This window comes from Streptopelia decaocto (assembly GCF_964273445.1).
Source record: "Streptopelia decaocto genome assembly, chromosome: 3".
In the NCBI taxonomy this organism is placed as follows: Eukaryota; Metazoa; Chordata; class Aves; order Columbiformes; family Columbidae; genus Streptopelia; species Streptopelia decaocto.
Window position 1 is genome coordinate 41393538 of NC_138656.1, and position 17766 is coordinate 41411303.

At 34.3% G+C, this 17766-nt stretch overlaps 1 protein-coding gene across 1 annotated transcript in view; it reads right to left on the reverse strand.

Moving 5' to 3' along the window:
* RYR2 (ryanodine receptor 2) overlaps positions 1–17766 on the reverse strand; it is a gene marked incomplete at its 5' end in the record, with an annotated part of 392755 nt that overhangs the window by 23989 nt on the left and 351000 nt on the right. Inside the window, 8 exons of the mRNA XM_082048672.1 lie at positions 158–222; positions 567–1870; positions 2974–3055; positions 5326–5430; positions 6756–6884; positions 8437–8525; positions 9396–9476; positions 17212–17285. Of these exons, the coding sequence (XP_081904798.1) occupies positions 158–222; positions 567–1870; positions 2974–3055; positions 5326–5430; positions 6756–6884; positions 8437–8525; positions 9396–9476; positions 17212–17285 (1929 nt within the window). The remainder of the gene's footprint in view (positions 1–157; positions 223–566; positions 1871–2973; positions 3056–5325; positions 5431–6755; positions 6885–8436; positions 8526–9395; positions 9477–17211; positions 17286–17766) is intronic.

The window sequence follows — 17766 nt, forward strand, 5'->3', positions numbered from 1 at the left end:
AAACCTGCATGGACACGGAGGATCGTTAAAAACTATCCTAACTCTGGAACGTGAATGGACATCAAATTAAAGATAAAGAAATAAGTACTAATTGAATTGTTTTTTTTCAGTGAAATAGACCACATTTTGTAGGATCACAGGTTGAAGTAATACATACTCTGCCTTTTCAGGTTCAGATTTTGTTTCCTCCTTCTCTTCCTTTTCATCTTCTTTCACCTGCTCCTACAAAAAGCCAGATATAAAAATGCATCTAAACACTATTATATCACACAGAGTCACTTAAAAGAATACACAGAATGCAGAATGTTAGACTACTTTTTAAACAATTGAGACCCCAAAATAAGATGATCCTTAAATTTACATTAGTGAAGAGATATTTTAAGATTAATAAAAAGCGAATTCAGGCACTTAGAGAATTCAAGTTTATGATGTCAAAGAGGCCAAACACCAGTGATTCCTTAAAAACACATCACAAGCCCCCCAAAAAAATAAATGCACATTTTATTTCAAAACTATAATTAACATATGAAAGAGAAACACACAGCAGAAATAAAATATACCATTACCTGGACTTTTTCCTGCACCTCAGGCATTGGAGCTATGGAGGGAGTGCTCAGTAAATCACTCAAACCAGCATTTGGATTATGAGGGATCAATTTATACTGTCCACCTTCTCGTTTCAAATCCAAACCAAATATATCTGAGAGGAGATCACTCTCATCTGATAAAGTTCTCAGATCTGTCAAGTCTTCTGTAGGCAATGCAGCCTCTGTTGGTTTCCTCTCGCCCTCTTCTCCTTCCCCACGCACCTCATCCTGAGTGGGATCTGGCATATTAGCTAATAGTTCAGCCACCTTGATTTTCTTTGCTCCTTCTACTAGGCTTCCTCCAAGCAGCAAACTGCATATGATGCGAAAGAAGCCCCGAACAACACTATAAGCAAAATGTAGTAGGCCCATCAAAACGCTCCAATAGGAAGAAAACAAAGCCATGACCATGTCCTTCATGGTCATTTTCTTCACTTTTTTCATCTGTTTCTTTAGGCTCTTCATGCTGAGCATTTTCATGAGAGTCACTATATTATACTTGAGAGCTACTAATGCTGACTTCATGGTCATGAGAGAGAAGAAACCCATTCTCGGGTCCTGTTCCTCAGGCTTATCTTTCTCGTTCTCCTCTTTATTTGCTGACCTTTCATTCAGATCTGACTCAGAGATCTGAGCAGCCAGTTGCATTTCAAAGATGGTATCCTCACAGAAATTCACAAAAAGCTCCATCTTTTCTTTTTCCCCGCCTTCATTTACAACATCAAATATAAATTGTCTCTTTGACTCTTTCACCTGAGGTTTCTCCCACTGAGTTCGACTTGACTCACTTATTTCAAAATAAACTCGTTCGATGCGCTTCGCACTGCCCATGATTTCTATGCGTCCAAGGAAAGGCTGAAAGTAGTTCAGCACACTCTCTGATAGTTCCAGGAAAGTTTGCAAGCGGCTGTCATGGGGCATGTGTTCTGACAGGTTGGTCAGGAGAACAGCGACATTGAAGCCAATGTCTTTGGCAGGTTCATGGAATCGTTTCACAAACTCCTCGTAGTCCAGAGTCTCATTCTCATCTGTTTCAGCACACGAGAGCAGAAACTCAGTTTCAGACTGGGTGTAATGCTTATGGCTTTCCATTGCCTTGTGAAAATCCCTCTTTGAAATGACCCCTTTACCATCAGGGTCATATTCTTTGAATGCATCAGAAGAAGTCAAATCCTTCAGCTTCAAGAACATATCAAAAAACTTCAGAATCATCTCAACATTGTTGGATGATTCCACAAGCATATCGACCATCTGCTTGCCAATAGTTCCATTCACAACATTACCTGGATGTGACAACATGAAGTTAGAGATATTGATGGTAGCAAATGTTTCGGCAAAGAAAAATGTATAATAACGACTACTGAAATAATCAAACGGCAAGAATAATAAACTATTGGCTAACATATGTGAGAAAAACAGCTGTAAAATCAAATCTTTTACTAATAACACTCTCCTAGGGTTTGGAAAAAACAAGTGACTAATTATCTGCCATTAAAGAAAGGAAGAACTGAAAAGCCCTGCAGAGATACATCTGTTACATTTAATACAGTACTAAATGTGAAGCAGCACACCATGAATTTTACTATAGTGAAACATAGAACTAGTGTCACATTAGTTAGGATTAGTAGCTCAGTAGGTTACTCATGAAGTACAGCCTATATTACTAAGCATTTACTTGGCTTCTCAGTGACCATCTATGAGCAAAGTAGCAGCAATGCATGCTATGCTGCAAACTATGCCCCATGAACTGCCCTCCCAGTTCTTTCAAGAAAATACATACAACAGTAAGAAGTAAAAGGGAAAAACAGGTCTTTGGATCATCTGTGTGTATGTCTGGTTAATCTGTTATTGGAAGCACCAATACAATGCTATGAAGGAGCTAAAGAAACAGTAGTAATTCTTGAACACAATCACATTGTCTGGGGAATCATAATTTCAGGTACCAGCTATAAAGGACCTTGAACCTAGTCACTAGACAAATCTTTATGGCTTGGATTGCTCCCAAAATAAATGCAAAGTAGCAAAGGTGTTAATAAAATGACTAATAAATGGTTTAGTTCCTAGAACTATGGATTCCCATTGCAATAGTAAAAAAAACTTTTCACTTAAGCCAAAAGAGAAGCCAAGTTCACGGAAACAAAGTAAAACTTCTGCCAGAGCTGGATTTTATAGAATTTTGACATTCAGAATCAATAGAAACTATATCAACTACACTATATAAATCTCCCATTCGTTTGAAGACCTAACAACTCTCCTCACAACTGAGACATGAAAATCAAAAACCTGAAGGAAAAGGGAGAATTATTTCTCACGTGAAGAAAATCTCAAAGGTAAAAACCTTGCTAGAACAATGGTGAAAGATGATTTCAAATAACATTTTGACTACCTTCCAGCATAGACAGCAACATGACAACCATATCCTTCTGAAGATCCATTAACTCCTTCAGTAATTCAATTTGACTGGAATCCTAAATAATGAACACAACATATAAAATTAGATATCTATTGACTTCTTTGACATTTATATATGTGCACGCATATTTCACCCCATAAAAATAAGGCTTACTAATTAAGAAGTTAGTAGTGTCAGAGCTGGTAATATAGTGAAAATATATTTCCTTATAGTAAATTTAGAGGATCAAGCCTACACAATCATCTGTTTGTAAGACAGTAATTTAACAGGGACAATGTGAAACCTGAAGGGGATGAAAAAATTTAAAGCAATAACTGGGTATGTCAAGCTCACGCAGGTGATGCCTCTAATGCTTCATGTCAGCTAAAATATTGCTGCTGGTTGTGTAATCAAGTTTACAGCTATGAAGACTTGTAAAAACAACAATGGCAGCAGCACATAGAGCTCAAAGTGTAAAATTATTCAAAGGGAGTGATTCCATTATAGGTCACTGAACTTTTTGGGGTAGAAGGAAAAGTTGAAATAAAATTTCAAAATATATATTAATAAAGTTCTATAAGTATATCCTTAAACAGACATGATATCAATTCTTTTAGCTATCTTTTATTTCATTCGGCTTATCGAGTTTACTATTTTGCTTGACAAAGATTTCAACCTGAAGTCTATCTGGATAGATTTATCCAACTACTTAATTTCTTCCTCAGTGAAACATTGTGGCATCATGCTGTTGATGAGGTATAATGGAACATTTCTGGACTTCAGTAATTAGTACAATAAATTCAAGATACTTTATGGCAATTTAGATCTTGGATCAAAACCAGCACAAGTTAGAAATAATGAAGGTCTCTAATTGATTTGTCTTGTAACTTTTCATTATAAATCTTCTGACTTCAAAAGTTGCTTAGCACCTGGACGTTCCTGTAGATTGAAAATTTTACTTTAATTTTCTACCATATGATATTTCTTAAAAAGTATTACCAATATTACCTTGTTGCTTCCTAGTACAAGACTAGAGAAAGAAAAATAAAGCAAACAAACAAACTAAAACCAACAAACAAACAAACCAAAAACCCCAGACAAAACAGTGGTTTAGCTTTGTTCATTTTTAAATCTTGTTTCAAATATTCTCCAAAAGCGCTCTGGACACTCCCAATTTAAAACAAAAACCAGGCAGGCACCTGTACAGATAAAAGCCATATGGCAACTCCTTATAAATCAAATTAACCACACTCTACACCTTCGAAAACTGGTATTTCAATATAATCTGAAAAGCTACCAACCAACATATAGCTACTGTGTGTTTGACTCGCTGTCAGTAACTACTTAGATACTGCTTTTCATGTTGCTCTAGTGGTACAGGAAGAAAGCACAATAGCCACTACTGGCTACTTTTTCAAAACCAGGACAGTATCTACAAGCACTTATAAATACACTTCAGTAGAAATTCAACGCATTTATCTTGAAAAACAGGTTTATTTGTAATGCCATTTGTTGGAAGAAGACCTCTATTTAGCCATAAAGAATAAGATGCATGCTTGTACCACAATGCCTACAAATCGAAGCAATTGCCCTACTTTCAATCACAAAGTCCCAAGGGCAGGGAGGAAAATCATTTGAGCAAGACTACATCAATTTATGCAAAGAATACTTTACTTGGAGTATGTCCAATTACGAATCTAGAATCACTACATTCAATTAAGATGTACAATTCTTTTAAAAGGTAAGAAATTGAAAAATGCACTTCTTAAGGATAGCATTCTTCTAACCTCTAAAGAGATGTCTATGCCAGCACCCTACACTATTTCTATAGTTTATGAAATGAGTACTCACATCCAAAAGCATCTCACCCATTCTAAGGTCTAATCACCCTCTTTTTCTGTTAGCAGTAGAAAAGGCTTAGATGCAGATGTGCTTTGAACTAGGGTTCAATGACGATGAACTAAGGGCCAATGTAGGACACATCAAAAAAGATGGGTCTTGAATAAAAGGCTCACACAAAATTGCAGAAAACAGTGACAGAACTTTGGTATGAAACACAGGAACTGGTTGGTCAGTTCTTTCTGAATATTGATGACATGCTTCATTTGCAGCTCCATCTAATCAGTTTTAGCCTGTGGCCAGTAATCTAATCACAGGCCTGCTCTTCACATCCACTACAAGCTTTGTAATTTACTCCTTCAACTCTATTGTATTCTATCACCTCTCTCATTTTCCCTCCCATTTCCCCTGTTAACTGTTGTTATTAATGACTCGAATATATTGATAAGTTCAACTTTTTAAAAAAAGTTAGTACCTTAAAAAGAAAAAAGTAAAACAAAAAGATACCTGAGACAGCTTCATCTGCATGTGGGCAAACACATGAAGAAAACCAACTACAGCATCCCATAGCCTGCTGTGAGCTAGACTTTGCTGATTCCCAGTACAGGGCCCCTAATGTACCAGGGAAAAAAAAAAAAGCAGAGACAAAAACAGAAAGGAAGATATACAGTGCACAGGTTGTCCTTTAGAAACTGCTAGGAAAAATTAAACATACGTAGAAATATTTATTTAATAATATCAATGCCTGTAAGCAATAGCCATTCCTAATAACCATTCTGCCTCTGTTTCAGACAAGTCCTAACTTACTCAGAACCACAAAAGGTATATCTGCCTGCAACTTTAAAGTGCAAATGCTAAAAACGTACAAATATTTAAGCTGATTCTTCCCTACATAGTTCTGTAAATCAGGAATAACTTTATAGAACGTTAACGCAAAATTGGCATAAAGGATTAGAGAATCTGACTCCTGACTTTTTTCCCTCAGCATATTCTAGCTGTTGTTGAAACAGTGCTAAAGAATATTCTTCAAAATATTCCAACTTCTGAGAAGCAGGAATATAAAATCTTTGGAAGTTTCAGAGAATAACAAATAAAATCTTTGCCAGCTAATGGTGCCACTTGTGTTTTGTCAAATATGTATGTATGAAATATATGTACACACCTATATAAGCTGCCTCTACTCATATTTATTCAATCCTATTCGATCACATTTCATCGTCATGAACTATGAAATACTAGTTTTGTAATAATGATTTTCATCTGAATGAAAGCAATATAACAGACACCTAATAGTCGAATGAGATTCTCTCTAACGTGTTTATTATATGCAGAAACAAACCGTAATACTGTTTACTGATTTACAAGAGGAATTAAGAACTAAATCACACTGAATTCCACACATATTGTGGAAGAACTGCTTTATTGCTGTTTTGATGGAATTAATCTAAATTTCATTTATTGCAGTGTCCACCTCAAGTACATTTCTACAATTCTCAAATGTAATGTGTGACTTCAGTATTACAAACACAGCTTTGATGCCTTAAAACAGGCTTATTCCTGACAGAAAATGTAATCTAATGTTCTGTTGACCTTAGTTTCTCAATGCATTAATAGTGAAGTCTTAAAAGTGGCTAACACTGCTGCAGTCTAGGACAAATTAAAAAACAAACAAGCAAACAAAAACTCCCCTCCACAAAACAACTAAAAAACCCCCTGTAGTCTCTTGCATACAATCAAATGATGATGATTTACAACTAGCTGTAAATTTGACTAAAGTGCTAAAAACTTCACTTCCTACTTAAATAAATGTACTAAAATAATGTTGAAGCATAAATGCATCTATATTTCTATGTTATTTCTAACTACATTACGTCTTCATGCCAAAAGTATGATTCGTTTCCTTTCAAATCCATAAAAATCTAATGAAACTAATTTACCTGGATATACTCTGTGAGAGTATTGAAAACTTGTTTTGCAACCTGGATGGCTTTGGAAAAATTTCGTTGTCCTTGCTCATCAATAACATCTTTCCCAGAATAATACCAATAGAAATCACTAATAGATTCCTAAAAAACAGTTGTGAGAAGCAGAAAGAGATTACGCAATCAAACTGAACAGTTATTAATCAAGATACTTCATTAGATCACATTCTAGTTCTGAAAAGTATTTAGTTTATAAAGATTTTGAATGACTTCCTAACTCAAGTATTACTTCAAGAACTGTAGCTTCATCTCAAGGGAATCAGTAGGAATACAAACTGAAATAGATAATTTGAAAACCCCACAGTAAACCTCAAAACAAAATAACTAAATTAAAAAAAAAAAAAGATCTGTTTGTATCTGCTCTTGGAAATACAACTGCCTGCATTTTGAAAACAAGTACTCAGTGGTACTACCATGCCTCATGCTGTTTATTAAACAATCTTTATACTGTGTGCTTGTCACTTAGTCAATACTGGAAGCAAAATGTTGCTTTGTGCACACGATTCCTCCTTCTGTCTCCCTCAAAGGCAAGCTTATTAAAGTTTCAACAAGGTAAGCAATGGAATGAAAATCATTGTATTGTCCCTACAACTTCTACAGAACGTGTAAGGATAAAAAGTAACATTGATAACAGCAGCAGCTTAACACACACCAATTTTCAACGTCTGGAATTCTCAGACCAAATAAATAAATGGCTAAGGAAAAACTTAACTAGATATATAATCATGCACAGTGATTTTCAGAAAGATGAGAGTAATAGGTAAAAAAAGATTAACATTTGTCATAAAATACGTTTTCATGTCTCTCACATCCTCCAATCTGGAAACAAATTAGACTTTTTTATTACACTCTACTAGGTTGTGACAATGTAATGTTTTCATATTTATTAAAAGATCAGAGAGATAATTCAAATCAGAGGGTTGAAGATGTTTTAAACTAACTAGCCTTCTGCTTTTGTTGTTTCTTTTTGCCTTTTTTTTCCTCCTTAGAAACTGATGTGCTCTTTTATACTACACTCCATGCCATCCCATGACTGTCCATACAGCAGCACAGTGTTCAGACTAAATCAGAACATGGATGAGAAAGCAGCTGGCTGAAGCTTAACTTGAACAATACAAAACACTTTTCAGCCAGAGGGTAGTCTCAGTCAACAAGTGGCTAGTGGTATTCACTGAAGTCTTTGCATGTATCTACCTTCTTGCCTGCTCTCCTTGGTTAACAGAATCCATCCCATTCCTGCATCCCATGGCTGACATCAGTCTTTCACATTTTTGTCACCTCTGACTCTCACAGTACCAGATTACAATGCTTAAAGAACTATAAGCAATAGAGATTCACAACCTTTCTTATCAACATTGGCTACAGTAACCGGAATAAATGTCATGATAATAAAACTAAGCATTTTGTGATAAGGATGAAGTTTGATTTTGCAGAGAACCATGTATTGCTGAAGGAAATCAAACCATGTATTGCTGAAGGAAATTCCAGGGCAATTAAGACATTTGGAGTCTCCATATACGAACTTCTGCCTTACGATCAAAACCAATGAAAATTAAAAGAAAAAAAAAAAAGGTAAACATTTTACAGATACAAGTCATTATACTAATCTACTTAATTAGTATATAAGTTAACCTACCTGAACTCTTAATAAGTAATCCACAGTGGAAATGATAATATTAACAGTTGTGTTGTTACCAGTCTGAGTTCTCAGGTAATTCTGAAAATCTAAAAATTCAAATAAAACTTGAATTTAAAATTATTTAAGTGTTAAAGACTACTCCCACAAATTAGTTCTCATTTAACATGATCTAGGAAAGTATAGCTTAAAGGAATGCCTTTTTTTTTTTCTGAGGCCAGAAGCTTGGTTATGTTTTGTTTGTAGAACTTGGCATTAGTTTCATCTAATTTATGACCAATTTTACATCTCTAGACCTCCAACAACATCAAGGGAATTACACCTAGTATATATTGTGTTAAGCAAAAGCAAAATTAAATTGTATACTTTCTGATTACAAAGCCATAAATACGTCCAATGGCAAATTTTTTTTTTTTCTTATTTTCTTCCCTAATCATGACACAAAGAACACAGGGAAGTCTAAAAAATACACTTAATATCATGCATTAGTTTAGTTTGTTTCTGCATTTTTAAAATAGATGCTGCTTCTTCAAGAAAGATAGTGTATGTTCTTGTCATTTCACATACAATTCTGACATTTAACGCCAAACAGTGCATATGAGAAAGCATACAAATGCCAAAAAACAATACATATACCTTCCTGTTATATTTTTACTCTGACTCTTCACTGACTAGAGGTTATAAACCATGTATAATTTCCTATATAAATTTACCTTTCCTAGTAGGTCAAGATCCAAAACTCACCATTTTGGAAACCACTCTCTTTTCTACAAAGTTAAAGCTGATTAAAAGAACCTGGCAATTTAATTCCACATAAACATCCTCCTTTCATGTACACACTAATAGCTACTCCACCTTTCATAACATCCCATGAAGGTTGCCAAACCTTCAGCAACAAAGAGCTTTTATCTTTAGTTACCATCACCTTGGCTCAGCTGAGTGGCAGCCTGCCCACAAACCTGAATTATGTCCTTCACAAAGCAACTGAAGGAAACGGAAGAGGTCACAGGTGAACTCATCATCCTGCATCACCTTTTCTCCTGTGGAAAGGCCAGATGGAAGAGGAATATCACAGGCTGCCAAGGAACAACCCACAGCCCCTGAAGAAAATCTCTATATTTCATTTTAAGAAAGAGAGAAGGGGACAGAGAATTTATAACCACCAATCTATCTGAAGCACATTTGTTTTGTGCTTGGCAGATAGTTATTTGGTTAAAAGAAAAAAAAAAAAAAGAAAAGAAAAAAGAAAAGAAACTTAACTTTTCATTTATAAATATGGCAGCATGAGCTTGGCAACATTTTACAAATAATCCATTATTTACTTTCTTTTTTGACTTTGCTGGGCATGAGTGCTGCATTACACACAAAGGTTAGGACTGGATTAATTTGGTTCCCATTCATCATAGAACAAGGTACTTAAAAATACAGAAAGATACTTAATCAGGAAGGATATTCCTCAAAAAAAAAAAAAAAACCTAGTAGTTTGTAAAATACTCTAAAATAACCCCTGAAATTTACAGCTGTGCACATTCTCAAGAATCATTTAGGCTGAAATATTTGAGGATTTAGCACCTGTCTGCTGTTGACACAGAATGGTTGTTGGGTATTTGTCTCCCTTGACAAAATAAATCAAGAAACTTACAATAGAACAAATGCCAATGTACTTTACTGAATTAGGTCCTTCAGTTCAGGTTTTTTTTGGTAAATAACTAATATCCAAATGTATAAAGCTTCAGATTATTTTGATTCTTCACAGGAAACAGTATACTAAAAACTCTCCATTAGCACACTATTATTTCAACTACATCAATACATACAGTTAACTTTGCACACTGACATCTGAAAAGGAGAAACAACCATTCACCCAGGAAAATAACCACAACTGAGGAAATGCAGAGCAGCTAATAAAATAACACAGGAGAACAACAACATAGCTGTTCAAAACAATAAAGGCCACGTATTGAAAGCAAGGAAATTCTCATTTAGGACTTTGGAAAAGTATTTGGAACATGTAGAGCAACAAAAATAGGAGACATAAAAACTTCTACTTTTTAAGAATATACATCATTTGAATATGTGGCCAAGTGCTATTTGTAGACAACAAAAGGAAAGGAGATAAAAAGGTAAGCAAACTGCAAAAGAATTTGGAAAGATTTCTTTTTTTCATGGGGAGATATTTTAGGTTTTTCTCTGAACTTCAAAATCCCATGTCTACAAAGACAATGTTTTAGTGGGTGAACAGAAGGAAATCAGAAGAGTAAGTGAATTAAAATTTAAAAGAAAAAAAAGTTTTTTTCAAAAAGGTTATAGAAAATAATAATTACACTAACAATTACTGTCATACTGTTATATTAGTGGAGAAATCTAATTATAATGTCTGCATTCATAAATTATTGTAAGCACATTATTAAAACTGAATTGTAAACAGTATTTAGTAAAATTTAAATATGTATAAAAATGAACATGATCAGAAGTTTAACTTAAATTCATGAACAATTGTAAGTCCAAACTAATAGAGTTTTCAGTTCACAGCCTGTGAATTGTCAAGGGAGAAGCTTCAGAAAAATGGTAGGATTAGGAAGCAAAATAATTTTGAAAACTAATATGTATATTTCAAAGGTACAGAATTTCACTCTTTCCTGTTGCTATCAAGACATACTGTTTGGTATTAAGAGCACATATCACCAAACTATACACAAACGCATTTTCTTGTAACATAGGGAAAGATAAAATTCTCTTCCAATTCCAGATGTGTATGTATGGTAGTGGCAAACACTATGCAATTTTTTCAACAATAATGAGCCAAACACTATAAATGCCATTCCATGACATTTTTCTCCATCCCAGACATAAGTATCAGAAATACAATTTTTCAGTCACAGGAGACTGAAAACCTTTTCAGCTAATTAAACAATGAAAAATAAATGACTCTCTCTGTCAGGGCTGATTAATGTATACATACAATATATGCCTGAGAAAGCAAGAATGCAAAATCAAGAGGTGCCTATGCACTTAAAATTATGTTATTCAATATTATATGCTGGTTCAGCCCTGCAAATACTTTCATATGTTGCTGGACAAAGGCCAGATATAGATTATCCTGCAGGATTAGTCACTTACTTTTTTTTTTTTAATTTAACTGAACTCCTGTCATGCTTCACGTTACACTTGGAGGCACATGCTTTGCTGATCTAGATGAATATTTATATTTTGCACAAATGAGCCTTACAGAAAGCCAAATATTTGGTATATTCACACATTGAATCTGTGTAGCTTTACTACTAATATGGCAATGATTTCAAAGAATAACTGACAGGAAAATTCCTGAATGTATCAAGTCCATAAAGCCCATCAAGCCCATAAAGGGTCCGAGTATGTATTTCTTGTATATCAAGACATCACTGAATCAAAGCCTTTTGTATGAATAAGACTACAGAATAAACTACAGTTTAATATTTTTCTACCTCTATTTTTCTTGCCCTCTTATCAAGTAAAATTTTTCAGGACAAGAAAGAAAACAAGTCTCAAGTTAAAGTGATTACACAGATTAACTTATGAAGCAATTTTCTGGCTTTTAGTACATCCACTAGAATTTAGGACTTTTTATGAAATAGACTCCAATTTTAACATTGTAAAGGTTTAGAAGGGTCTTTTATTTAGCTCCACTATAAAGAAAACACAGAATTAATACTAGTTATTGCAAAATTCTGCAAAATCAGAAGGTATTTAGCTACATCATCTCGCATAAATTGAAAGGTCCACTCCTTTTGGAAATATTTTTACGTATTTCAAAATGAAGCCAAAAAAACCTGTTTCCAACAGCTTTGGCCACTCTAAGACTTTAAATAATCCTAGTTTCCAATTCCTACAGCTGATCAATATCTGACTAAAAATAATGTTGGTATTTTTAGGAATTTTAATTTTCAGATGTTACTTACTGCAAGTGTTTCACTGGCACCTACAGAACTGACCTGCAGATCCATTTCTTTCTAGAAAATCTAAGAGAACAACCTCTGCTGCTGTGCACACAAATTCACGCCAATACATACAAAGATTTTTATAGATAATTTACTTACAAACATACACACTGCATAAAGTATGACAGGTTGTCACAAAACCATGTTCTTTAATTTCTGTTTATACGATGTGTATTCTGGAATATATTTGCTTAGATATTAAAATGCTGCCATTGCTCATGCTGTATGTAAATGATATGGCTACACACATGAAGGCTTTAAGCCTGTAGTCTTTGCAAAACTGGAAACTGGTATTTATGATATATAGGAACAGAGGTGTACCGTACAGGAAATGAAAATAAGATTGAATGAAAAATTAAATACACGGGGTTTTTTCCTTGAAAGTGCATGTGTCCAAATTTAATAACTCCCTATTTTTTTTTTCTTAATTCTCAACTGAAAAGATCCAGCTTCTATTACTACTCAGAAACATTTGTCTGACACTACAAATTACAGATATATAAAAATGCTTTCTGTTTTTTCAAAAAGGGACAGAGCTCCTTTTCGGTGGCTGTTACACTCGAGTAAAGCCCTCCCATGGTAAATCTAGTGAATTTATTCTTATCACAGGACCCAGGCAAGACTGGGTTGGCTTGTGAGTGCTCTATGCCTTTGACTTCTCAAGAATCTGACGTAAATAAGAAAAGCACTTGTTTTCTCACCAAGTGACGCACAAAAATTTTCCTTTTAAATGCAAACACTGATGCAAACATAGTGATATAAAGGTGGAAAACACCCCTCCAATGAAGGCTACAGTGCATCACATAGGATTTAAACATCTACTTTAAGTGTGACTACGTCAGTGAAGGACAAAAGCATATTTATTGATTTCACATTATTAATGGCTGAAATTATTCCTGATGTGTACCCTCATTACAATTACTTATTTAATGGCATGTGTACCACTCTCAGTCAGTTTAATAGAAAGTCTGTTAAGACATACTATCAGGTCTTTTTCCATTCTAAAATTATACTTTACTAAAATAAGCCTTCTGAGAACTTATGGAGAAACAAAGTAATGCCGTGCTACAATATTAAAATATTAAAAATAAAAATCGAACTTTCCCGACAAAAAGAAAAATTGGTAAAATAATCTAAGTGTAAACTTTACTTCTTAAATTTTTTTATATCATATGATAAGAAAAGCAAGTCTCTCCAAAGGAGAAAAACATTGCACTTTCAAGATTTTTTGACTCACAGTGAAATCGCATAGATTCTGAGTGTTAAATGAAAAATGACAAAACCATTGCAAGATAACATGGATTTCTACATGTCTTTGGATTTGAACCCCCCTCTTTTTGAGAAGGAAACAGAACAATCAAAACAAAATATGTACAGAAGAAAAAAGCATTGAGGACATCACAAAAACATATAAGAAACACATTTGCTAAAGAATCATCAATGTTGTTACCAGTGAGGGTTCCAGGGTTTGGAAAGGGAAGGTAGTACCAGTCAGAGGAATATCAGGACAACGAGTTTACGATGCGGACAGCACAAAGAAACAGTTGGAATAGAGCAATAAATCTCACATCCATGTTGACTCAGTACAGGGCTTTCTACCTATTGCCAAGGTTGACCTGGGACCGGAAACTACATAGCACTGCCTTGGATGAAAAGCTGACTCTATTCCTATCAGTGTCAACTGCAGTTTTTCTTTTACTTTGGTATGAATAGTTTCAGGTTTATAGGTTGTAAACTCAATGACAATTACTCATTAATATGCTTCTGCATCAGATTCAGATGACATGACACACAGACTACAGTGCACATTTTACATCACATCACTCCTTTGGGAATCAATAAAATTATCTTTAATTGAGGAGTAATTATTACTCATAGAGTATCTCCCTCAAAAAAAGGAATGGGAGAAAACATTTCCAGATCTTTGGTACTTCCTCTGTCCTATTTACAGATGGTTATTTATAGGATTGTAAACAGATATATGATCTCAGGTATCCCATAAAATCTAGGATATTTTGAAACCGTTCACTACAGGAGTTTCCCCACAGACACACTGGCTGGGCTTTCATAATGCTATCAGGTATTAATACCAGTACCTGTACAGCTCTTATGTAAACTACTTTTCAACTAGTTGAAAAAGGTGTGCTTCATAATACTAAAAAAATATTATTATTTGAAGGTAGCATAATATCAATAATAATGTAACTCTGAAAAGAAAAAGTACAGCCTTTTTTGGTTTGGCTTTGCTTTGTTCTGTTTTCTTGAATTTTCGATAGCTGGCTATTAATACCTATAAAAAGTTTTGTTAGCAAACATTATCCCTTTGTGCCAAGAAATCTTTGACAGAGTGTGATTACTGTTATCTTGACGTTGTTGCTGCTCAGTAACAAAGAAAATGAAAACACATGATCCTCTGTGCAACATTTGGTTAATCTGTCAAATAAAAAATCTCTACTTAGAAAACAAAAATCCAGATAATCCCCCTCCCCAACATTTGGCTAAAGAAAAGACACCCACTGTGGTTGAGCTTATTGTTTCTGCTGAAAGTTATATACATTTTGTATTTTAAATTCTCATTTATCATGGTGATGGGAACATCTCATGGCAACTGTTCCTACAGAGTTTTCACTTCACTTGATCTTTGAGGTATAGGAACTTTAACACACCAAGTAGCTTTCAGAGTAAGGAAGAACCACCCGTACATGTTATTCATTCCTCTAAATTAGCAGTGCACCACCTCTTTCTCGTATCAACTCCTGAGCGCATTAGATAAACCTAGCCAGTGGCATGGCCTCTCCTTACTAACCACCCTCAAATCCTCACTGGATCCACCACTGATTTCCTGTGCTTGCACAAATCAATGCAGCGATAAAGCCACATTAAATACAAAACATGAATACTACAGAAGGACTACAGCACAAGGCTTTGGTATGTATAATTTTTTTTTAAATAGTTTTAAACATTCATCCATTGCAAATATGGGCTCACTAAAATGAAAAGAAACAAAAAAGAATAGAAAAAAAAAGATTTTTAAAAAGCTTGCTGCTCTTACATCTAGTGTGCCAGTTACTGTGCAAATCCTGAGAAAGGGAGGAAGAACAAAGTGGGAAGAGTTGACACAAAACCCAAGAAGTTTGGAATATACAATTGTAATAATAAAAGAAAAGAAGCCAGTAGTTTAACATTCTTACAGGAACAAAAAATCTAATTATGTTCAGGAGCTGTACAGTGCTGACACAAAGCTAACAGCAGGAAAAATAAATAGGCAGTTGTTTTTGATAATTACCACGCTCATGAGTGATGACTGAGGAAGGGAGGACAGGACAATTAGTTCAAAGAAAACGAAACAGGAAAAAAGAAAAAAAAAGTTGAGAATTTTTTTAGCAAATATGAAATATTGTTAGTGTTGGGTTTTGCAAAATTAGTTCTGTACTGAAAGAGAAAGATCAAATAAACAGAAAATAAAATAAATCCCTCTAATGAGGAAGCACAAAAAAACTCTAACATAGGTAGAGTCAATTATGTAGTGTTTAAAGATTTGTTTATATTTGCATGCAAAATCTGCCCTTTCTAGAAATAGAGGCAGCAGTCAAAAGACAAATGAGCCATTATCTTGACAATACATTTTAAAATCCAACATCATAAATAATAAATTTAATTCTTTAGTGGTAGAAATGTTGTCCAAAGGAGCAAAACATTGTGTATGCCAGATAGCTGCATCAGTGCTCAGTCCACAATCCTGTGATCAAATTTTACCCACATGGGTTGATTTTATTTTCTTTACTCATATGAGGCTAGCAGCATTTGATCTACAATTTAAAATGTGAGAGAACTTTCAGAGAAGCAGCATGTATGGTTAGTGTTGAAGTCATTCAGTCATATTTAATAGTTCATGAATTGATTTGAGACAAGCAGTTGAATATTCAAGAAATATGCCACATAAAAGACCTACAGGCACAAGAGCCAATGAAATATGCAGTTCTGCAGGTATGAACTGTGAACCGCCAAATGCAACAATGATTATGCAGTCAAGCTTTTTAACCTTGTTTTTAAGATAAAAACAAGGTAAAAGATTAGGTGACTGTAGAATTTGAACATACAAATGCACTGTAAAAAATACTGAAGAGGAGAAAATGTGCTTTGGTAGCTCTATTAAGTTAGATAAGAATGAACCTAACATTTCCAGACAATTACAGTAAGGGAGTAATAGAATTTACTGTCAGATAGAAGAAAGAAATTGACAGTGAACTGACAACACAGGGGGTAGAAAGCCAAATTGGTTCAAAGTCAAAAGTAAAGCAAAAATTCTGTAATATTTCCCCAAAGACAAACAAAACAGAATTATTTCCAAGAAAAAAACTTTCCCAAACAACAGATACAGTCCCCTCAAGCTCTAGTGTTTAACTGCTTAACTAAATTGTCTGTTTTTCATTCTAGCCAAGACAGGAAATCAGGTGAAAACTCTTAATTTCATTTAATGCTGAAAGTGGTTAGAGAATTCTAAAATGTTTTACATATGTGAACACTGCTGGTTGTAACTAGAATCTGTTTTCAATTTTACATGTAACATCTTCACTTCTGGGTAAGAGTCCACTGAAACCATTCTGAAACTCAACACGTTAGTGATTCACTATTGACAAGCATGGGCTTAGACAAATTAAATAAAAACCACTGTTAGGAATAATATCTTAGCTTCAGCCTCTAGATATATATTTACAGCATTCTTTCACATTCAGCTTGTTTCTGCAAAAAGTAAAAGAGAATATTTCACAGATCATTTTCGTTGAATCGATAGTACCTGATCCCTCTTCAGTCACCATGCCAAGGCCTTCTGCCTTGTTCTGACGTTCAAATGCATTTAGGTCAAGAACACTGCAATGAGAAAAATGACATTTGTCCTGTAACTAATTAAATGTACGTAATACTTCAGTTTGTGAAAAACAGAGAAGAATTTGTGATTTCATTTAAATATACAATCATACTAGTGCCAAGAAGATACATTTCAGTGGCTTAATATATTTGTCTGCTACAAGATTATGAAACTTAGCACTACAGACACAACCTGCTTTTGCTCTTTATGACTGACAGAAAAGGAACATATGTGTTTATATATATGTACTCATTTCAGGTGTTGTAATGTAGACATATTGTTGACTACTTTTATATTACAGCTCAGTGTTTCCCAAGTAGCAAGGTCCATAAAAAATTATGACATTATTACTTCCACTTACTGTTCCTCTCCCACCACGTTCGAAAAAACTAAGGGGGGATATTTATTCAATTAACCAGATTTAAGGAACATACATTCTCACATATTTCCATTTGCAAAGTTTTGCCTTTCATTGCTTAGCAT